General features: G+C 39.7%; 1 protein-coding gene across 2 annotated transcripts in view; it reads left to right on the top strand.

Moving 5' to 3' along the window:
* LOC133616985 (major histocompatibility complex class I-related gene protein-like) overlaps positions 1-24,580 on the top strand; it is a 217,428-nt gene that overhangs the window by 188,444 nt on the left and 4,404 nt on the right. Inside the window, exon 1 of one of the 2 annotated variants that reach the window (XM_061976609.1) lies at positions 10,358-10,415. The exons of the other annotated variant lie outside the window; for it this stretch is intronic. Within the exon in view, the coding sequence (XP_061832593.1) occupies positions 10,388-10,415 (28 nt within the window). The 5' untranslated portion in view covers positions 10,358-10,387. Of the gene's footprint in view, positions 1-10,357; positions 10,416-24,580 lie in introns of those variants that run through there. 2 annotated transcript variants of the gene reach the window in all.

Genomic DNA, 24,580 nt, shown 5'->3' on the forward strand with positions numbered 1-24,580 from the left:
CTTAAACCGTTGGACAATTTGCTCAGGCATTTGTTGACAAAGTGGTGACCCTCGTCCCATTCTTGTTTGTGAATGACTGAGCATTTCATGGAAGCTGCTTTTATACCCAATCATGGCACCCACCTGTTCCCAATTAGCCTGTTCACCTGTGGGATGTTCCAAATAAGTAATTGATCAGAATCAGAATCAGAATCAGCTTTATTGTCATTACGCAAGGTAACGAGATTGAGGCCATTCCATACAGTGCGATGTGTGCATGCTAGAAAAACAATGTGCAAATATATAAAAATATAAAAAATATAAAAAATGTAGAAGTGCAATGAATATGGTGTGAAATGAATATATACATGAAAAAAAAACAAAAAAAAACAGGGTGGTGGTGGAATGGGTTATTGCACCGAAGAGAAGGCAGTTATGAGGGACAATGGGGCAGTCCGTTCAGGATGGTTATGGCCCTGGGGAAGAAGCTGTTCTTTAGCCTGTTTGTTTTGGTTTTAATGCACCTGTAGCGCTTCCCAGAGGGCAGCAGGTGGAACAGGTCAGAGCCAGGGTGGGTGCTGTCCTTGATGATGGCACTGGCTCTGTTGAGGCAGCGGGAGGTGTAGATGTCCGTCAGAGAGGGGAGAGGGCGGCCGATGATCTTCTGAGCCGTCTTGACCACTCTTTGCAGCCTCTCCCTGTCTGCTGCAGTGCAGCTGCCGTACCATACCGTAATACAGTAGGTCAGCAGGCTCTCGATGGACGAGCGGTAGAAGGTCAGCAGCAGGTCAGGCTTCAGGTTGAACTTCCCGAGGACTCTAAGGAAGTGTAGCCGCTACTGAGCCTTCTTGATGATTGATGTGTTGTTGACTGTCCAGGAGAAGTCATTAGAGATGTGGACTCCAAGGTACCTGAAGGTGTGGACCCTCTCTACACGCTCGCCGTTGATGTAGATGAGCATTCCATTCCTTTTTTGCCACTTGTGCCAGCTTTTTTGAAACATGTCGCAGTCATCAAATTCCAAATGAGCTAATATTTGGAAAAAACAACAAAGTTTTCCAGTTGGAACATTAAATATCTTGTTTTTGCAGTCTATTCAATTGAATATAAGTTAAAAAGGATTTGCAAATTATTGTATTTTGTTTTTATTTACCATTTACACAACGTGCCAACTTCACTGGTTTTGGGGTTTGTACTTTATTGATGCACATTATTTCCAGGCATTTTGGGGGCTGTATAAAAAAAATGTGGCAGGAATTTGACAGTTGTGCTATAAAAGTACTGCATTCAGTACCCACCCCTAGTCACTTTTTTTTTTTTTTTTTTTGCACATGTTGACCCCGAAATCGGAAAAAATTCACTGTCAAGATAGCAGGAGGGTTTGTAAGGGGATGAGTGAGACACAGCTGCATAATCCAGGCTGTATTCAAGCATCGAAAATAAACACTGACTAGGGCGTCCTAATTAGCTGCATTTATTTGCTATTCACGGGGGGTGTTGGATCGTAACCTCCGTGAATAGCGGGTATGTACGGTAATTCAGGAGAAATCCTTGATTATCTGGTAATTACCTCTCTAAAAAAAAAGCAAACTGTTTACCTCCCTGCCAGCCAGACACACTATGGCAGGCCTGTTGATATTGAAGTGATGGCCATCTTGACGTTAAATCTTTACAGATGAGACCGACTGGAGGAAAGAGCTTTGCTCCTGGAAAAGTCCATCTTGTGTCCAATTGTAACCAAGAGGTGATTTTGTAGCCTAATGGTCACCCTGGTTGGTCCTTTTTGTGTTCCCAATCAACGCATTGGCTCTAATCGCAGCACTTTAGCCGAAATCATGTTGATGAGGCTTTGTGGATGTTTGCTGGACAGAAAGATGGGCAGCCCTTTAAAATCTAAGTCCTCCAAAAAACCCACAAGGTGTGTCTTTTCTTCTATTTTGTCATGTCTGTGTAATCATGGTGTGTTTTAGTCATGTTTTGTTTAGTTATTGACTCTTTAGTTTCTCCCTTGTCTTGTTTCCATGGTTACCCATTAGTTTCACCTGTTCCACGTTTGGACTCATTATGCACTCTTGTTTGTCACCATAGCAACCCATTAGTTTTCACCTGTCACGTCACGCACCTGTTTCACGTTTTGAGTCACGCACCTGTTTTCGTCTATCATGTCTGTAGTATTTAAGTTCATTGTTTTCAGTTTGTCTTTCTGGTGACACCCCCAAATTTATGCTCTGCACATTTCTGACTCTTTTTTCATGTCCATCGTTCACGCTGCTCCTTTTTGTCCATGCCAAGAAAGTTTTGTTTATTATTGCCACAGTTAGTGTTTTTTGTTGTTCATAGTTTTTGCCTTTGTGCAAGTATTTGTTTTCATAGCCAAGTTGTTTCTCCGCCACTGTGCGCGCTTTTCGTTTGTACTCTTTTTTTTGTCCTTTATTAGTGTAAAAAATAAATTATGTACTCTCATTGCCGTCTCGCCTGAGCCAACTTTCCGTTGCCTTCTAGAAAAACTAAACCCCAGGACCAAGTCATGACATATTTTAGTGTAGTCATTTATGAAAAATAAAATAAATTATCGAATTAATCGTCATTCTTATTTGGAACTATTCTTAATCTATTCAAAAATATATTTACAGTATTTTACGGACCATAGGACATCACATGGACAGAGATAAGACCTTCTGGAGGAAAGTTCTGTGGTCATTTAGCTATTTGGCCACAATACCCAGCAATATGTTTGGAGGAGAAAAGGTGAGGCCTTTAATACCAGGAACACCATCCCTACCGTCAAGCATGGTGGTGGTAGTATTATGTTTTTAGGTCTGTCTTGCTGCCAATGGAACTGGTGCTTTACAGAGAGTAAATGGGACAATGAAAAAAGAGGATTACCTCCAAATTCTTCAGGACAACCCAAAATTATCAGCCCGGAGGTTGGGTCTTGGGCGCAGTTGGGTGTTCCAACAGGACAATGACAAAATTAGTGCAGTTCAGCTAAATTTGTTGGTTTTCTGACATGGACTCTGTGTAAAGCACCAGTTCCATTGGCAACAAAACAGGCCCAGAGCATAATACTACCACCACCATGCTTGACGGTAGGAGTGGTGTTCCTGGGATTAAAGGCCTCACCTTTTCTCCTCCAAACATATTGCTGGGTATTGTGGCCAAACAGCTCCATTTATGTTTCATCTGACCACAGAACTTTCCTCCAGAAGGTCTTATCTTTGTCCATGTGATGTCCTATGGTCCGTAAAATACGGTAAATATATTTTTGAATGGATTAAGAATAGTTACAAATAAGAATGACGATTAATTCGATAATTATTGACAAAAACAAAAATTGAGCTGTTTTGCCACAATACCCAGCAATATGTTTGGAGGAGAAAAGGTGAGGCCTTTAATCCCAGGAACACCATAACTACCGTCAAGCATGGTGGTGGTAGTATTATGCTCTGGGCCTGTTTTGCTGCCAATGGAACTGGTGCTTTACAGAGAGTAAATGGGACAATGAAAAAGGAGGATTACCTCCAAATTCTTCAGGACAACCTAAAATCATCAGCCCGGAGGTTGGGTCTTGGGCACAGTTGGGTGTTCCAACAGGACAATGACCCCAAACACACGTCAAAAGTGGTAAAGGAATGGCTAAATCAGGCTAGAATTAAGGTTTTAGAATGGCCTTCCCAAAGTCCTGACTTAAACGTGTGGACAATGCTGAAGAAACAAGTCCATGTCAGAAAACCAACACATTTAGCTGAACTGCACCAATTTGTCAAGAGGAGTGGTCAAAAGTATTCGGTACTATACCGCCTCTGAAAAGTACCGATCTGACAAGAGAACAGGAAAACGAACGCATTTTGGCTTAAAAACTAACGATAAAGGTGAAGTTATAACACTGAAACGCCCTCAGGAAGAGGTGCTTTAAGACATGGCTAGCTAGCTAACGGCTAAAGTCCAGCCCTAGTCTGTAGTGTTTTAGCTAATTCTAAATCACTAATCCTCATCTCCATGGCGACAAATAAAGTACGTTTCTTACAAGTATCATCCCTGCAGGACGAGGAATAGCTAAACATGCTTCACTACACACCGTAGCTCACCGGCATCACAATGTAAACAAACGCCATTGGTGGATCTACACCTGACATCCACTGTAATGATACCAAGTACAGGAGCGTATCTAGTCGATACTACTATGATTACATCGATATTTTTTGGCATCACAACATCTTCTTTCGTTTTTTTTAAATGTATATTATGTTTATAAACTCAGGAAATATGTCCCCGGACACATGAGGACTTTGAATATGACCAATGTATGATCCTGTAACTACTTGGTATCGGATTGATACCCAAATTTGTGGTAACACCCAAAACTAATGTAAAGTATCAAACAACAGAAGACTAAGTGATTATTACATTTTAACAGAAGTGTAGATAGAACATGTTAAAAGAGAAAATAACCAGATATGAACAGTAAATGAACAAGTAGATTAATAAATCATTTTCTACCACTTGTTCTTAATAATGTTGACAAAATAATATTATGATAAATGACAGAATATGTTACTGCATATGTCAGCAGACTAAATTAGGAGCCTTTGTTTGTTTACTTACTACTAAAAGACAAGTTGTCTAGTATGTTCACTATTTTATTTAAGGACTTAACTGCAATAATAATTATATACTTAATGTACCCGAAGATTTTTTCTTCAAATAAAGCCAATAATGAAATTTTTTTGTGGTCCCCTTTATTTAGAAAAGTACCAAAAAGTATCGAAATAATTTTAGTACCGGTACCGATACTAAAATATTGGTATTGTTACAACACTTATGTACACTAAGATTTTTTTGTTAAAATAAAGCCAATAAAGCACATTTTTTGTGGTCTCCTTTTATTTACAAAAGTATCGAAATAATGTAGGTACCCGTACCAAAATATAACACTAGCCTCAAGTTGCCGTTACAACCGCTCTACCATCCGAGCCACGCCTTGACCCGAATATCAAAACGGTGTCTCGCACTTTACGCACAGGTTTGCAAACATGAGTATACTTTGCACACAGAGACAATCAGGGGCTTGTTTGAAAGGTCTTAAGATGTCGTTTAACCAGCAAGTCACTGAGTTGGACCACTGACTCGTAATGATGCTGTAAAGACGGGGGTGCACATGTGCTTAATGTGCATCACAGGGATTTAATATTAGGACAATTAGTCAATAAGAAGCCACAATGCAAGCTTGTAGTCTCTTCCTAACCATGCTGGTACTTAGAATGTGAGACTCATGCGTTGAGCCAGTAGCTTCATTACATCTGCACATCACATAGCATCAGTGTGTTGATTGAATGATAATAATAATAATAATAATAATAATAATAGATTATATTTGTAGAAAAAATAAAAATAAAAAAAAAACACTTTACATTGAGCAAACAACCTCAAAGTGCTACAGTGTATTAAAAATAAATAAATAAAAAGATCATGCAAATAAATAAAAATAAAAACTACAACAGCCTAATAGCTAGAACTAGTATGCATGTATCTAAAAAAAAAAAAGGCTTTTTTTAAAAAAAAAAAAAAGTGTTTTTAAGCCTTTTTTAAAAGCATCCACAGTCTGTGGTGCCCTCAGGTGGTCAGGGAGAGCGTTCCACAGACTGGGAGCGGCGGAGCAGAAAGCCCGGTCTCCCATTGTTCGTAGCTTTGTCCTCGGAGGTTGGAGGAGGTTAGCCTGTCCGGAGCTCTCTATTTTCTGTTGTGCTACATAGCCCACACAGTACTGCCATCTAATGTCTTGGAATTGCAACTGCAAGTTTACTATGTACTAGTTGCAAATGAGACTCGGAAGAGTAAGAAAACTATGAACTAACTATAATAATAATAATAATAGATTTTATTTCTAAAAAAACACTTTACATTGAGCAAACAACCTCAAAGTGCTACAGTGTATTAAAAAAATAAAAAGATACAAAAATTAATAGTTACAAATAAAAACTAGAACAGCCTAATAGCCAGAACAAGCACACATACATCTAAAAAAATGTTTTTTTTTTAAAAAGAAGGGTTTTTAAGCCTTTTTTAAAAGCATCCACAGTCTGTGGTGCCCTCAGGTGGTCAGGGAGAGCGTTCCACAGACTGGGAGCGGCGGAGCAGAAAGCCCGGTCTCCCATTGTTCGTAGCTTTGTCCTCAGAGGTTGGAGGAGGTTAGCCTGTGCGGAGCGGAAGTAAATGTAATGAAAATGTTTCCTGTTGACATATACATATTCATCATTGCTTTCATAGCAATGTACGTGTAGTCGATGGCTCCGATTAAATTAGCTCGAAATTACGCTTTAATGTTGGCCTTTTCAGCTGCCTTGTACCAGAATCTAATATACCTGGCTGACATCTGTTAACACCAGGTTGTTGTTTTTTTAGATCTATTTGTGTAAATGCACACATGGTGTTGTGTTAATTGTTCACACGTCTCGGCTGTGCACTCTAAGGAGTAATTGTTTGACATGTTCACACACACATTTAATATCACCACTGTGTGTCACAAAAGTATCCACAGCATACAGAAATGAGTGTACGACAGCCATAAAGTAGGAGTTAGCACATTTCCACATTCAGTTCACTCTTGGTACCTCTTAACTTTGGGGTGTACGCCAGGTTTTCTGTGCTTTTAATACATGAGCCCCCCACAGGCCTTAATGTGGATAAGTATAATAGAAAATGGATGGATAATAAAAATAACAATAATATCGATAACTAGAATATGCAATTCCGAGTATTGTAATAAAATGTTTGAATGTCCAGTAGGAATGGTTTAAATGCGAGTGGAATGTATAAAGAAAGGTGGAAACAGTTTGTTTGTGAATTAGGGTTGTACGGTATACCGGTATTGGTATAGTACCGCAATACTAATGAATCATATTCGGTACTATACCGCCTCTAAAAAGTACAGGTCTGGAAAAAATAAAAAATGCATGCCATGGGTGGATCTACACCTGACATCCACTGTAATGATACCAAGTACAGGAGCGTATATAGTCGACACTACTAGGATTACATCGATATTCTTTAGCATCACAAAATCTATTTTCGTTTTTGTTTTAATTATATTATGTTTAGAAACTCAGGAAATGCGTCCCTGATCCTGTAACCACAAATTCATGGTATCATCCAAAACGAATGTAAAGTATCAAACAACAGAAGAATAAGTGATTATTACATTTTAACAGAAGTGTAGATAGAACATGTTAAAAGAGAAAGTAAGCAGATATTAACAATAAATGAAGTAGATTAATAATCAATTTTCTACCACTTGTCCTTAATAATGTTGACAAAATAATAGGCAGATAAATGACACAATATGTTACTGCATATGTCAGCAGCCTTTGTTTGTTTACTTACTACTAAAAGACAAGTTGTCTTGTATGTTCACTATTTTATTTAAGAAATTGCAATAAGAAACATATGTTTAATGTACCCTAAGATTTTTGGTTAAAATAAAGCCAATAAGGCAATTTTTTGTGGTCCCCTTTATTTAGAAAAGTACCAATAATCATCGAAAAATACATTTTGGTACCGGAACCTAAATATTGGCATCGGGACAACACTACTGTGATTATGGATTGAATGCACAAATACTGTGATTGTTGGAAACATTTGAATGTTGAGGATAGGAAACTGAACTGCAACATACTATGAATTTAGAAATGAGAAATAGTTGGAATTAAACTATGAGACTTGCTGCAAAATTAGCCAAAGAAGTATGCATCCCAGAATGAATTTACTAAATTAACCCTCGTGGGTCACTCCATGCTTTCGGGCGGTCTGGGATTTGAACCAGGTCGGGTATAAATATATATATATATATATATATATATATATATATATATATATATATATATATATATATATATATATATATTAGAGATGCGCGGTTTGCGGACACAACCGCGGAGTCCGCGGATTATCCGCGGGTCGGGCGGTTGAAATAAAAAAAAAATTAGATTTTATCCGCGGGTCGGGTCGGGCGGTTGAAATAAAAAAAAATTAGATTTTAAATAGATTCAGGCTGGTGGCGGTTAAACCAATTCGGAAATATATATACATAGTTAAATGTTGTTACCCACATACGAAAAACGAGCAGGCACCTGCAGCATATGCCACAACAGAAGAAGAAGAAAAAAAGAGATGGCAACGCCGGCAGCAAACGTGGTACGCGACAAACTAAAAAAGGGAATACTGAAGACCAGGGGAAAAAAAGGCCAGAAAAGTTCAGCGTGGACTCGTTTTTATGAGGTTGTAAATCAGGATGATAGTAATGCTGGCTACGTGATTTGCAAGAGCTGCGACGCTGTTTATGTCTACGACAGTCACAAAACCGGGACATCTAACATGGTGCATCACATTTGTGCAAAACCCCGAATCTCCACAAACACCCTGAGCATGAGCAGTTTCGTCCGCCGTGATCCCAGAAGAGTGCCACAGGATGTTAAAACAAGATAGAACGCAGCTGCCTGCAGCAGTTTGAGTGGCGCGAGCGCGCTTGGAGGTGCGCTCAGCGCGGCTCCCAGATGATTGTGCACTGGTGTGCGTCTGGGCCGTGACAGCGTGGCACGCATTGAATGTCTCTGCTCCATTGGATCAGTCTCCTTTCTTTAACAGGCAAAAGCTTTATAACCTCACTAATGCCTTGCATCGTCTATATTAGATATAGAACAACGGGCGGGTGCGGGCGGGTGTGGTTTTGATTAAATGTTAGTTCGGGTGGATGCGGATGGTTGACGACTTTTGTGATGCGGTTGCGGATGAAATAATTGCCTATCCGCGCATCTCTAATATATATATATATATATATATATATATATATATATATATATATATATATATATATATATATATATATATATATATATATATATTCTAATAAAATGTATTTATTTATTTATATGACTCGAGATGTAAACATTTTTTACAGAAAAATGTGTTGTTTTGGTCCGTTCCGGGATTGGATTGTGGTGTTAAAAAGGCATGTCAGTTATCCTCTCAGGTATACTGCTTACCGGTCAAAATAATGTCCAACTTTGAGTATTAAAGGGAGCGATTCAGCAAAAGTATAGCTTTTTTTTTGCTCATTTCAGACTAAATATATATATATATATTTTTAACTACAACAGATATATTTTTTGACAGTGTGGAATATCTACTTGCAGTCAAGGTTATTCTCAGGCAGAAAACAAAGACGTGAGAATGGTGTGATGAGTACCAATTAATGTTGTCCAATATTTAAGAAAATCATGAATACTGTAAAAACTTGGAATTTTTTGGGGTTAAAAAAAATGGCAAGTTTTATTCTTTTAATTAATACCAACGTTTTACTGGTGCAATGGTGGAATTTGTTTTTAAAAAAATGTGGGAGGATTGGTTAAAAGAAAAAAAAAAGGGCAAAAAAAACATAAAAGTTAAGATTTACTGTAAAACCGGTAACATTTTGTAATATTATTTGATATTTGGGAACGTTTGTGTGCACGGGATCAATCGGATGAACGTTTTGGGAGTTAGAGGCGGACGAAAAACGCTACATAATAATAATAAATTGATGAATTTTGGCGTAGAATAATATATTTTGAATGTCTTTATAATATAGTAGAAGAATGCAATAAGTATGATTGTAAAAAAAAAATAACTTGCATATTTATTTTATTGTTTTTTTAATATATTTTTTTAACATTTCCAGACTATAAGCCGCACCCACTACATTTTAGAATTGTTTTCCATATATTAGCCGCACCAGACTATAAGCTGCAGATATATACGTTGTGAAATGAGTTATTTACAGGGGAATGTTTATGTAAATGTTTATTTACATACTTTTATTGTTTCCAAACCATGTCTGTAACACGGCAGTAAAACGGCTGATCAAGCAAAACAGAAGTGTTTGTCATGGACCCACTAGCTGCGGAAACCAGCTCTCCAATCAGCCGAACCGACTCAATAGCTCCACGGACATGCCTCGTGGAATTTACTGACACTAACTCAAACATGTTAGCATATTAGCTAATGCTAACGACGCTAGCTTCATTACTTCACGATAGCCAGTACAAATATGCATGAAAGCACTTCTACAGACATCCCACATGGGACGGTTTAGTAAGTAAGAATAGTTTTAGTTGTATTGTAAAACTTGCAAACGTTGCTTGGGGTAATGCATGAAGACTCCATACGAGTAGAAGAGCTATAGACGATAGCAAGACGGAGCGGCACTTATACTTCTGGCTTAAAGCTTTAAACAGCAGGAAACATTGTAAAGGTTCAACCCAGCAGCAACGGCCGTGAGCAAACTCGTACAAAAGATGGCGCCGTAGCACAAACAATAACACATTTCATTGTGTTTGTCAGGTACTCACATGGCTGCTGTTGTGGTGACCCCAAGATGCAGGAACCAGGAGAACCAACAGCAGGTAAGATGATTTCAATGTATTTAAACAGAGAAGGAAGCAGCCGTGCATACAACAGTTCTCAAAACATGAAGTCAATCCTCGAGCACTGAGGAGCACGCGAGGAAGGCAAATAAGGAAACCTGTTGATTATTACCACCGGGTGTGGTGAGGCTGCCTAATCAACAGCAGGTGAGGGGAAAACGGCGCTCAACGGGGACAAGCAGGAATAGAACTGAAATAAGAGCACTGATGGGAAATAAACACAAAACAAGGAAGCACAAACAGAAATGAAGTGACATATTGTCACAGTGTTTTATAAAAAAATATTTGCGTTATGGCCGTCAGCAAAGAAAAATTCATAAATTAGCCACACCGTTTTATAAGCCGCATGTCTCAAAGTGTAGGAAAAAAAGTAGTGGCTTATAGTCTGAAATTTACACTACATACTATCTCTTTTTTTCTACTTCTATTTCCATTTTATTATTATTTTATTTAATTTTTTTAACACAGGTTTTTATGTGTATTTATCTTGTTATTCCACATTCAGTTCACTCTTGGTACCTCTTAACTTTGCCGTGAAAAAGGTTGTACATGAGCCCCCCAGTCCCGTAATGTGGATAAGTATAACAGAAAATGGATGGATAATAAAAATAACAATAATATTACCGTATTTTCCGGCCTGTAAGGTGCACTTAAAATCATTTTTTTCCCCTCAAAACTCGACAGAGCGCCTTATAACTCAGTGCTCCTAATGTATGGAATACGTTTGGCTGAGCTTACCCACCTCGAAGCTATTTTATTCCGTACACGGTGTAATGATCAGTGTGACCAGTAGATGGCAGTCAAACATAAAAGATAAGTGTAGACTGCACTATGATGGCGACATGACTCAAGTAAACAACACCAACATTTTAAATGTTCCATTGAAAATATAGAGCAGGAAATAGAACCAAAATAAGAGCACTGATGGGAAATAAACACAAAACAAGGAAGCACAAACAGAAATGAAGTGACAGATCATCACAGTGTTTGCATGTGTTTTATAAAAAAAACTTGCGTTATGGCCGTCAGCGAAAAAAAAATCATAAATTAGCTGCACCGTTTTATAAGCCGCATGGTTCAAAGTGTTGGGAAAAAGGTAGTGGCTTATAGTCTGAAATTTATACTATATACACTATATTGCCAAAAGTATTTGGCCACCCGTCCTAATGATCAGAATCAGGTGTCCTAATCACTTGGCCCGGCCACAGGTGTATAGAGACTGTTTCTACAAACATTTGTGAAAGAATGGGCCACTCTCAGTGATTTCCAGCGTGGAACTGTTATAGGATGCCACCTGTGCAACAAATCCAGTCGTGGAATGTCCTCGCTCCTAAATATCCCAAAGTCAAACTGTGGGCTTTATTATAAGAAAATGGAAGAGTTTGGGAACAACAGCAACTCAGCCACCAAGTGGTAGGCCACGCAAACTGACAGAGAGGGGACAGTCCTTCCAACATGACTGTGCACCAGTGCACAAAGCAAGGTCCATAAAGACATGGATGACAGAGTCTGGTGTGGGTGAACTTGACTGGCCTGCACAGAGTCCTGACCTGAACCCGATAGAACACCTTTGGGATGAATTAGAACGGAGACTGAGAGCCAGGCCTTCTCCACCAACATCAGTGTGTGACCTCACCAACGCGCTTTTGGAGGAATGGTCGGAAAATTCCTAGAAACACACTCCGCAACCTTGTGGACAGCCTTCCCAGAAGAGTTGACGCTGTAATAGCTGCAAATAGTGGACCGACATCATATTGAACCCTATGGGTTAGGAATGGGATGGCACTTCAAGTTCATATGTGAGTCAAGGCAGGTGGACAAATACTTTTGGCAATAGAGTGTACTATCTTTTTTTTTCTACTTCTATTTCCATTTTATGATTAAAAAAAATAAAAAAATAACACAAAGGTTTTTATGTATATTTGTATTTTTCTTCGCATATGTTATTCTGGCAAATAAATACAAAAAAGTATACCTGGTGCAAGAAATACAATGTATTTATTTTTGTTTGTGACACAAGCAGAGCTCCACATCCAGCCGCTGTGCGCCTCTGTGGCACGTCCACACCTTTTGAGCATGGGGGGGGGGGATCCACCTTGGGAAAACGCAGCAGTGCCCTCTGTCGCTTCCCCACAGGAAGTGCGTCGTCAGCTCTCCTGCTCCGGTTTGGGGCCACGGTGGATGTGTTGAGAATTTGTCAGGGGCTGAATTCAAGCGTGCGAGTGGCAGGAGGCGCTGGAGGTGATTTGTGGGCGACTCGGAGGCGGCGCTGAAGTGCTTGACAGCGTTGCAGGGTTTGCACAAAGTTCAGCTAACGAGGCGTACTGGAGGCCCCCTCCAGGATGTGGAGGTAAAAGGTCCGTGCTGACGCGGTGGGAATTAATTCCGACTGGAAATACCTGCTGGATGTGTGTCAGAGTAGTAGGAGGAGCTTGCCTTTTCCATGGTGGTTAACCTTCTCTCCCCATGAAGTTGTCATCACTACTAAGATCTAGTGCAGATCTGGTTAAAGGGTTGTCCCGATACCAGTATTTAACAGGGGACCACCCAAAAAAAATATTATTTGCTTTATATTAACAGAAAATCTTATGATACATCCATCAAATAATAATGTTGTCATTAAACAAGACAGTAAACACACTAGACAACTTCTATACCGGTATTAGTATAGTACCGCGATACTAATGAATCATATTCGGTACTATACCACCTCTGAAAAGTACCGGTTCGCCATCCACCCCTAGCCCCGTCGTCGTCACGCCGTTCCATTGCTGGTTTACGAGCAGACGAGCATGTTCGGCAGCGCACAATCACAGAGTACTCACAAGCAGACACAGTGTGTAGACAGAAAAGGGAGAACGGACGCATTTTGGCTTAAAAACTAACAAAAAAGGTGAAGTCAGCATCTGTGATGGTATGGGGGTGTATTAGTGCCCAAGACATGGGTAACTTACACATCTGTGAAGGCACCATTAATGCTGAAAGGTACATACAGGTTTTGGAGCAACATATGTTGCCATCCAAGCAACGTTATCATGGACGCCCCTGCTTATTTCAGCAAGACAATGCCAAGCCACGTGTTACAACAGCGTGGATTGATAGTAAAAGAGTGCGGGTACTAGACTGGCCTGCCTGTAGTCCAGACCTGTCTCCCATTGAAAATGAGTAATGCATTATGAAGCCTAAAATACCAGAAGGGAGACCCCCGGACTGTTGAACAACTTAAGCGGTACAAAAAAGAATTCCACCTGAAAAGCTTCAAAAATGTGTCTCCTCGGTTCAGAAACATTTACTGAGTGTTGTTAAAAGGAAAGGCCATGTAACACAGTGGTAAAAATGCCCCTGTGCCAACATTTTTTGCAATGTGTTGCAGCCATTAAGTTAATGATTATTTGCACACACAAAAAGTAGTTTCTCAGTTCGAACATTAAATATCTTGTCTTTGCAGTCTATTCAATTGAATATAGGTTGAAAAGGATTTGCAAAACATTGTATTCTGTTTTTATTTACCATTTACACAGCGTGCCAACTTCACTGGTTTTGGGTTGCTTTTATGTGATTTTGTTATGTGGAACTCTGAATATAGGCTTGAATGGTTGATTCAGTGGTTTACTTTTCCACTTTTCAGTTTCATTTGGAATAACATCCATCAATGTTCTACTGCTTGTCCCGAGAGGAGGGTCTGGAGCCTCTCCCGGCTGAACTCGGGTAACCCCTGGACAAGTTGCCACCTCACAGTAGGGCCAACACCAGTGGACAGACCACATTCACACTCACACATTCGGGGCCAATTTAGTGTTGCCAATCAGCCTGTCCCCAGGACTTTGGAGGTTTGAGGAAGTCGTAGTACCAGGAAAGAACTCATGCAGTCACGGGGAGAACATGCAAACTCCACACAGAAAGACCCTTCTCATGTTTGAATAAGACAACCTTTTCTAAAAAAAAAAAAAAGGCGAATGTTAATTTAGTTAGGCAACATGTATTTTGTTTGGATTTGTTATCCTCTTATTTTCGTCAGGGGAAAATTTGTTGATGATAACCATTGGCGTTGTTAGGCCTATTTTAGGGGGGCTCAAGCCCCCCTAAAATATTCTAAATAATAGTTTGGTGTTTTTTGGTGTTTTTTTACAAATAAATGCCGACATATTCATTATAAAGTGGCCCAAATATGAGTTTAAATAAATAATCATATAACCTGTCATTATTCACTCAGTTTCCCCTCACTTCGTAGCGTAAGGTAGAGAGCCCCTTTCGTGCGTCGGTATCCAATCCATTCCACTTGTTCATATAGAAAATGCCCACATCACTCAAATTCCAGCCCGCATTTTCTCTGCGACCTTGCTTGCGGTCCTGCAGGTGTACGAAGCGCATTATCTTCCTTTACAATGAGTGAAGCTGCACAAAACCTTGTGTGTGCAATTGTAAATCATTTATTTTTTAAGTTTTGTGTTTCTTGTAGAATATATATAAAGTAATATACATAAGCCTATTGTTAAAATAATGAAAAAAAACATCATTAAATATGTGTTTTATTGTATTGTTACATTAATAGCTGTTTTATTATTATAGGATGGCTTGTTAAACATTTAATAGGATTTTCAGAGGGAGGAAAAACCAAGACATTTAATATAAAATGTAAAATGAATAAATACATAAAAAGAAAAAGAAAATATATGGTTAAAAGCCATCGTTCCGGGGAGCATTTCATTTCGTCCCGTGCATTTAAAAAAAAAAATAATAATAACAATGTATAATTTCTAAGTCTTTGTTAGCCGTTTGTGAAGTTTTGTGCTCGTGCGTAACATTCGCTCGCATCCTGTGCATCTCCTGGGGGCAAAGCCCCCCCTGTCCTTAAAAGCTAGTGACGCCCCTGATGATAACTATGACGAAAATTATTAATCAACAAAATCAACCCTGCACTGGAACAAGTACTGTATTATCCAGACCATAGGGCGCACCGGATCATAAGGCGTACTGGCCTATTTTTTAAATCGTTTTTCATATATAAGGCGCACCGGATTATAGGGCGCATTAAAGGAGTCATATTTTATTTTATTTTTCTAAATGTAAAAGACGTCCGTGCGGTCTACATAACATGTAATGGTGGTTCTTTGGTCAAAATGATGCATAGATTATGTTTTACAAATCATCCTCAAGCCGTTTTGTGGGCGGTCTTATTTACGTAGCTCACCTTCGGCAGCGTCTTCTCCCCGTCATCCTTGTTCTATTGGTGTAGCGTGCAAGGACGGGATGGGAAGAAGTGTCAAAAGATGACATTCAGACCTTACTTCAATCAATAACGGAGCAGCATCTCCTCATCCGGAAACAACAACACCGGAAATGTGTCCCGTGAAAAACCGTCCGACCGGAACTAATACCTAAAGTTCCTTGGGTGAATAATTTAAACTCACTACACCGGTATGTTTTAGCTCTTTCATAGCGAGTTTACTGGCAGATATAAGTAAGAACTTTGAACTACTTTATATTAGAAATGGCAACAGCAGAGAATGAATGTCCCATAACAAGGAGATAGAGAAAAAGAAGAAGCTTATTGACTACACAGGCTGAAGCGCGCAATTTTTCAGGATTCATGCAGATCCTAAATACAGATCAGCATGTACCAGAAGGTAAGAAAAGTTGCTTTTGGATAATTCTGCAAAACAAAACGCCAGATAATATGTCTTACCTTATACACACACCATAATAATACTCCTATGTTGAAGCACATCAATCGGTGCGGCTTCATAGCTTACCAAAGTCGTACTAAAACATGTGTAATGTTCTATATCTTCAATGGAACATATAAAATGTTGGTGTTGTTTACTTGAGTCGTATTGCCGTCATAGTGCAGTCTACACCTGTCTCTTATGTTTGACTGCCATCTACCGGTCACACTTATTATTACACCATGTTCCAAATAAAATAGCTTCGAGGTGGATAAGCTCAACCAAACGTATTCCTTATATTAGGCACACCGGGTTATAAGGCGCACTGTCGAGTTTTGAGGGGGAAAAAAATGATTTTAAGTGCGCCTTATAGTCTGGAAAATACTGTAGGTGTCCCTAATTGCACATAACCCTGTAAATGACTTCACTTCACCTCAGATAATATAATCAAAGTCAAGCTAGTTTGACTTTGTCTACTATTGTCTAAACTGTAGTTTTAATTATACCCGAGGCGGGGTGACTCCACCCCAGGTATAATATAGTTTGTTTCAACAGAGTACAGTACTAGACAGCAGCAGACAAGACTTTTTAAGTCATTGTTTTGTTTGCTTACTACTTGATTTTTAGTCTCAGTGGGGTTGGAATTAGAAAACATTTTGTGACCGCTGACCATGGACTTGCATTTATTCCTGATGTTGGCTGTGCAAGTATACTCAGTGATGTCTGGTAAGTCCATTTCCTTTACTGGTTGATAGAAGTCTTTCCAAAATCCTCTTTGTGCTACATTATCCAGAATATAGGTGATGTACGTGTAATTGAAACCAGTTTTATTTATAAATAAAATTCAACAAGCACAGATGAAAATGGAGTGCTGCTGTCTATCAAAAGTAAGTAAAAAAATAGAAAAACATAAAAAAACAAATGAAATTGTTGAACATCATGTGTTCTAAAATGTAAAAAAAAAAAAGGAAAGTAAGTTAAATGAGTTCATAGTCTCGTGCTTCTTCCTATAAATATACACAAAGAGCTCAGCAGAAAATAATATTTAGCTGCGTTTCATGTGAAACCTGTCAAACATCAGCGTTCAGGAAGTCTCGTGTTGCCAACTTGGCAACGTTGTTGCTAAATTTGGCAACTTTCCAACTTTTTTTTGTAAACCTCGACGAGCGACGAATCTACAAACCCCGTTTCCATATGAGTTGGGAAATTGTGTTAGATGTAAATATAAACGGAATACAATGATTTGCAAATCCTTTTCAACCCATATTCAGTTGAATGCACTACAAAGACAAGATATTTGATGTTCAAACTCATAACCTTTTTTTTTTTTTTTTTTGCAAATAATAATTCACTTAAAATTTCATGGCTGCAACACGTGCCAACGTAGTTGGGGAAGGGCATGTTCACCACTGTGTTACATGGCCTTTCCTTTTAACAACATTCAGTAAACGTTTGGGAACTGAGGAGACACATTTTTTAAGCTTCTCAGGTGGAATTCTTTCCCATTCTTGCTTGATGTTCAGCTTAAGTTGTTCAACAGTCCGGGGGTCTCCGTTGTGGTATTTTAGGCTTCATAATGGTCTGGACTACAGGCAGGCCAGTCTAGTACCCGCACTCTTTTACTATGAAGCCACGTTGATGTAACACGTGGCTTGGCATTGTCTTGCTGAAATAAGCAGGGGCGTCCATGGTAACGTTGCTTGGATGGCAACCCCGTGTATGAGTTGGGAAATCAGAGTGCAGCCTACACTTATCGTTTATGTTTGACTGCCATATACTGGACACACTTATTTTTACGCCACGTACCCAAAAAATAGCTTCGAGGTGGGTAAGCTCAACCAAACTTATTCCTTACATTAGGCGCAGAAAAAAAAAAAGGATTTTAAGTCCGCCTTATAGTCTGGAAAATGCGGTACGTTTTCATGCATTCAATTAGTCTGATTTCTCAAATAGACATGTTTTTTTTTTGTATTTTGACTCCTACTGTACATGTGCAGTCCAAGTGTCCATGCACACTCCCTAATGTGACTATTGGTCATATGCCGTGTGCCTCCCGTACACTGGGGGGAGCGCGTATTTCCTTTTAGTGCGGGTAAATTTGTTGTGTTGGATCCACTGTGGACTGGACTTCACAATATCATGTCAGACCCACTCGACATCCATTGCTTTCGGTCTCCCCTAGAGGGGAGGGTTACCCACATATGCGGTCCTCTCCAAGGTTTCTCATAGTCATTCACATCGACGTCCCACTGGGGTGAGTTTTCCTTGCCCTTATGTGGGCTCTGTACTGAGGATGTCATTGTCGCTTGTGCAGCCCTTTGAGACACTTGTGATTTAGGGCTATATAAATAAACATTGATTGATTGATTGATAAATGTATTGCTTTTCCGGTTGACCTATAACGAACGTCACACCAGGCGTGTGTGACTTCGTACAAGTCAAGACTGTCTGTTGTACCTGATGTCCGCTGTAATATTGACAGAGATTACAAATATTCCGTCTCAAATGTTTATTGCTGATGTTAAATAGCAGACAGCATCAAGAAATGATCTTAGATTGCGCTACAAACATTACCATGAATTGATTAACCTGGACCCTGACTTAAACAAGTTGAAAAACTTATTGGGGTGTTACCATTTAGTGGTTAATTGTACGGAATATGTACTGGACTGTGCAATCTACTAATACAAGTCTCAATCAATCAATCAACACGTTGCTTCCGAGAATGTATCAGATGGGATCCAGGTCTGAATTTTTGGACGGAGAATCATGGAAACAAAACTTTAGAATTCCCCGGAGTTCATTCATAAGACTCTGTGGATTAATGGAACGAGTTTTAAATCCAAAGTAAAAGTTAAGTTAAATTAAAGTACCAATGATTGTCACACACACACTAGGTGTGGTGAAATGTGTTCTCTGCATTTGACCCATACCCTTGTTCACCCCCTGGGAGGTGAGGGGAGCAGTGGGCATTTTTGGTGATTTAACCCCCTAATTCCAACCCTTGATGCTGAGTGCCAAGCAGGGAGGTAATTTTGATAGTCTTTGGTATGACTCGGCCAGGGTTTGAACTCACAACCTACCGATCTCGGGGCGGACACTCTGGGTAACTGAGTAAGACAGTTTGTTCCCCCGACTGATACTGTTCCAGATGAAGGTTGCTATGGTTTTGGACTACCTAACCAGTTGCGTGGAATACAGAGTCGTCGTTCATCAGTTCGGAGTGCACAAATGCAGCATGAAGAGGTTTGTGTACGTTTTATTATTTGCCTTTAGTATACATGCTTCATTCCCTTTCATCTCATTGGTATTTGGTTCGGGAGTCCAAATGAGGCCAGCATTCTACGTTTCCATAGCTACCTTCTTCAATAAATCAGTTTCTTTCTTTCTCCCATTGATGCACTTCAAAATGTTCTGTTCTTTTCATTTTTAAAAGCAAATAAACAGACTCCTCTTCTTTACAATTTCTGCTTATGTTTTTTATTGAATGGCATCTGCTTCCGGGCTATAACCCGTGCGTTAATATAGAAATCTGGTTTTCAATCGCATAATCCAGGTGCCTTAGTCCGGCTTTCCAAAAACCAAACATGATCGGATTAAGGTGTTTCCATGAGTTGGAGGAGGTTTATTTAGGGGCCAAACTATTTGAGAAATCGGACTAATTTAGTGCATGGACACGTACTGACTAAGTCATTATCCTAGCATCAGCCACTGGCAATAGCACCAGGCTTTTATTGGACAACAACAAACAATTACTTACAATGTCCGCTCTCAGGATGCCGGCTGATGGGATGACGAAATCTTTCGGCGAGAGACTCGTACTACAGGTTAAGCTGGTAAATTCACAATAGTCCTTGGGGCGGTATAGGTCGGTTGGTAGAGTGGCTGTGCCAGCAACTTGAGGGTTCCAGGTCCGCCATCCTCATACTTGCCAACCTTGAGACCTCCGATTCGGGAAATGGTGGGGGGTGAGTGGTCCCGGGGGGGGCGTGGTTAAGAGGGGAGGAGTATATTTACAGCTAGAATTCACCAAATCAAGTATTTCATATATATATATATATATATATAAATATATATATATAAGAAATACTTGACTTTCAGTGAATTCTAGCTATATATATATATATATATATATATATATATATATATATATTTTATAATATATACATATAAATAAGAAAAATATTTGAATTTCAGTGTTCATTTATTTACGCATATACACACACATAACACTCATCTACTCATTGTTGAGTTAAGGGTTGAATTGTCCATCCTTGTTCTATTCTCTGTCACTATTTTTCTAACCATGCTGAACACCCTCTCTGATGATGCATTCTGCTTCGTCTCCTTGTTGTGTGCGCAGTTGTGCACTGCACTCTCTAAAAGCCCGAGATGTTATTGTCACATATGCATGTACAGTAGATGGCAGTATTGTCCTGTTTAAGAGTGTCACAACATTGCTGTTTACAGCAGACGAACTGCTTTACGGACGTGAAAACAGGCTGTCGACACGTCACTCAGGTCCGCATGAATTCCGGGAGATTTTCGGGAGAAAATTTGTCCCGGGAGGTTTTCGGGAGAGGCGCTGAATTTCGGGAGTCTCCCGGAAAATCCGGGAGTGTTGGCAAGTATGGCCATCCTAGTCACTGCCGTTGTGTTCTTGGGCAAGACACTTTACCCACCTGCTCCCAGTGCCACCTACACTGGTTTAAATGTAACTCAGATATTGGGTTTCACTATGTAAAGCGCTTTGAGTCACTAGAGAAAAGCGCTATATAAATATAATTCCCTTCACTTCCTTGGGTGAAAACTGTTAAAATAACACTGTCATCTTGCTAAGTCTTCAAGCGAAGTCACCTGGTCCAAGTTGAGACCTAGTATCCACTGCTTCAGTAGGTCCGAAATTTGAGTTGGTACCGAGTGGAATTTGAAAGTTTTCGTCTTGTGACCACAACCTTGTGCAATATTTGTGCGAGGCATGATTGACTTTTTCCTTACGGTTGTATTTCCCCATTCCCTACTCGATATTGATTTTTTTTCATAACAACAAAATTTGGTCCTCGCAGCTTGCGTAGTAAGTAGTTTGAGTAAGTCGGCTAATGGGGATCCATTCAATAAACAACAAACAATATCTAATCTTGTTGCTTATAAAGATTTTGAACGATGGTCAAAATTCCCCCTTTAAGTTACTATTCAAACCCCGTTTCCATATGAGTTGGGAAATTGTGTTATATGTAAATATAAACGGAATACAATGATTTGCAAATCCTTTTCAACCCATATTCAATTGAATGCACTACAAAGACAACATATTTGATGTTCAAACTCATAAACTTTATCTTTTTTTTGCAAATAATAATTAACTTACAATTTCATGGCTGCAACATGTGCCAAAGTAGTTGGGAAAGGGCATGTTCACCACTGTGTTACATCACCTTTTCTTTTAACAACACTCAGTAAACGTTTGGGAACTGAGGAGACACATTTTTTAAGCTTCTCGGGTGGAATTATTTCCCATTCTTGCTTGATGTACAGCTTAAGTTGTTCAACAGTCCGGGGGTCTCCGTTGTGGTATTTTAGGCTTCATAATGCGCCACACATTTTCAGTGGGAGACAGGTCTGGACTACAGGCAGGCCAGTCTAGTACCCGCACTCTTTCACTATGAAGCCATTTTGATGTAACACGTGGTTTGGCATTGTCTTTGTCATGTCTGTATTATCATGTTTTGTTTTAAGTCATGTTTTGTTTAGTTTCTGTCTTTTTCACTCCCTTGTCTGGTCACCATAGCAACCATTAGTTTTCACCTGTCACGTCACGCACCTGTTTCACGTTTTGACTCACACACACCTGTCACCAATCATGTCACTGTTATTTAAGCATACCTTGTTCATCACTCGTCCTGCCTGCATTGTTGTCATGTCACTCCGGTTTATGTCTCGTTCTGACAAAGTAAGTTTCCATGTCCATGTCCTAGTTTTTGTTAATTAGTAGCTTCATATGTTTTAGGCACACTTGCCTTTTTTTTTTGGTTGTATCTTTGTGTTTTGTGGTAGTGACTGTTTAATGTCAATAAATCCAAGCCTACCTTCACGCTGTCGTCCGGAGCCGTCTATTTTGCGTTGGAAGAACAACCCCGCAGCTAGCTGCGACCCCCACTTGACAGTCTTGCTGAAATAAGCAGGGGCGTCCATGGTAACGTTGCTTGGATGGCAACATATGTTGCTCCAAAACCTGTATGTACCTTTCAGCATTAATGGCGCCTTCACAGATGTGTAAGTTACCCATGTCTTGGGCACTAATACACCCCCATACCATCACAGATGCTGGCTTTTCAACTTTGCGCCTATAACAATCCGGATGGTTCTTTTCCTCTTTGGTCCGGAGGACACGACGTCCACAGTTTACAAAAACAATTTGAAATGTGGACTCGTCAGACCACAGAACACTTTTCCACTTTGCATCAGTCCATCTTAGATGAGCTCAGGCCCAGCGAAGCCGACGGCGTTTCTGGGTGTTGTTGATAAACGGTTTTCGCCTTGCATAGGAGAGTTTTAACTTGTACTTACAGATGTAGCGACCAACTGTAGTTACTGACAGTGGGTTTCTGAAGTGTTCCTGAGCACATGTGGTGATATCCTTTACACACTGATGTCGCTTGTTGATGAATTACAGCCTGAGGGATCGAAGGTCACGGGCTTAGCTGCTTACGTGCAGTGATTTCTCCAGATTCTCTGAACCCTTTGATGATATTACGGATCTTAGATGGTGAAATCCCTAAATTCCTTGCAATAGCTGGTTGAGAAAGGTTTTTCTTAAACTGTTCAACAATTTGCTCACGCATTTGTTGACAAAGTGGTGACCCTCGCCCCATCCTTGTTTGTGAATGACTGAGCATTTCATGGAATCTACTTTCATACCCAATCATGGCACCCACCTGTTCCTAATTTGCCTGTTCACCTGTGGGATGTTCCAAATAAGTGTTTGATGAGCATTCCTCAACTTTATCAATATTTATTGCCACCTTTCCCAATTTCTTTGTCATGTGTTGCTGGCATCAAATTCTAAAGTTAATGATTATTTGCAAAAAAAAAAAAAAAATGTTTGTCAGTTTGAACATCAAATATGTTGTCTTTGTAGCATATTCAACTGAATATGGTTTGAAAATGATTTGCAAATCATTGTATTCCGTTTATATTTACATCTAACACAATTTCCCAACTCATATGGAAACGGGGTTTCTATATCATTAGACATGTTTAATCAAGAAAAACGTGATCAAAATAAAAGAAACACTATATTTACTACTTAAAACTAATGGCAAAAATAAAACATTTACTTACCAGTGACTGTGATGGAGTTTTTTGTGTCAGTTTACAAATCCATTAATGTGCAGGTTGTGTGTACAAAGTGTACTTTACTGAAACCAGTGTTTTCATGTTTACATCAAGAACCAATTTAAAGGCCTACTGAAATGCGATTTTCTTATTTAAACGGGGATAGCAGATCCATTGTATGTGTCATACTTGATCATTTCGTGATATTGCCATATTTTTGCTGAACGGATTTAGTAGAGAACATTGAGGATAAAGTTTGCAACTTTTAGTCGCTGATAAAAAAGCCTTGCCTGTACCGAAAGTAGCAGACGATATGCGTGTGACGTCACAGGTTGTGGAGCTCCTCACATCCGCACATTTTTTACAATCATGGCCACCAGCAGCGAGAGCGATTCGGACCGAGAAAGCGACGATTTCCGCATTAATTTGAGCGAGGATGAAAGATTTGTGGATGAGGAAAGTGAGAGTGAAGGACTAGAGGGCAGTGGGAGCGATTCAGATAGGGAAGATGCTGTGAGAGGCGGGTGGGACCTGATATTCAGCTGGGAATGACTAAAACAGTAAATAAACACAAGACATATATATACTCTATTAGCCACAACACAACCAGGCTTATATTTAATATGCCACAAATTAATCCCGCATAACAAACACCTCCCCCCTCTCGTCCATATAACCCGCCAATACAACTCAAACACCTGCACAACACACTCAATCCCACAGCCCAAAGTACCGTTCACCTCCCCAAAGTTCATACAGCACATATATTTCCCCAAAGTCCCCAAAGTTACGTACGTGACATGCACATAGCGGCAAGCACGTACGGGCAAGCAATCAAATGTTTGGAAGCCGCAGCTGCATGCGTACTCACAGTACCGCGTCTGCGTATCCAACTCAAAGTCCTCCTGGTAAGAGTCTCTGTTGTCCCAGTTCTCCACAGGCCAATGGTAAAGCTTGACTGTCATCTTCCGGGAATGTAAACAATGAAACACCGGCTGTGTTTGTGTTGCTGCAGTCGGCCGCAATACACCGCTTCCCACCTACAGCTTTCTTCTTTGCTGTCTCCATTGTTCATTGAACAAATTGCAAAAGATTCACCAACACAGATGTCCAGAATACTGTGGAATTTTGCGATGAAAACAG

The sequence above is a fragment of the Nerophis lumbriciformis genome, linkage group LG16 (assembly GCF_033978685.3).
Source record: "Nerophis lumbriciformis linkage group LG16, RoL_Nlum_v2.1, whole genome shotgun sequence".
In the NCBI taxonomy this organism is placed as follows: Eukaryota; Metazoa; Chordata; class Actinopteri; order Syngnathiformes; family Syngnathidae; genus Nerophis; species Nerophis lumbriciformis.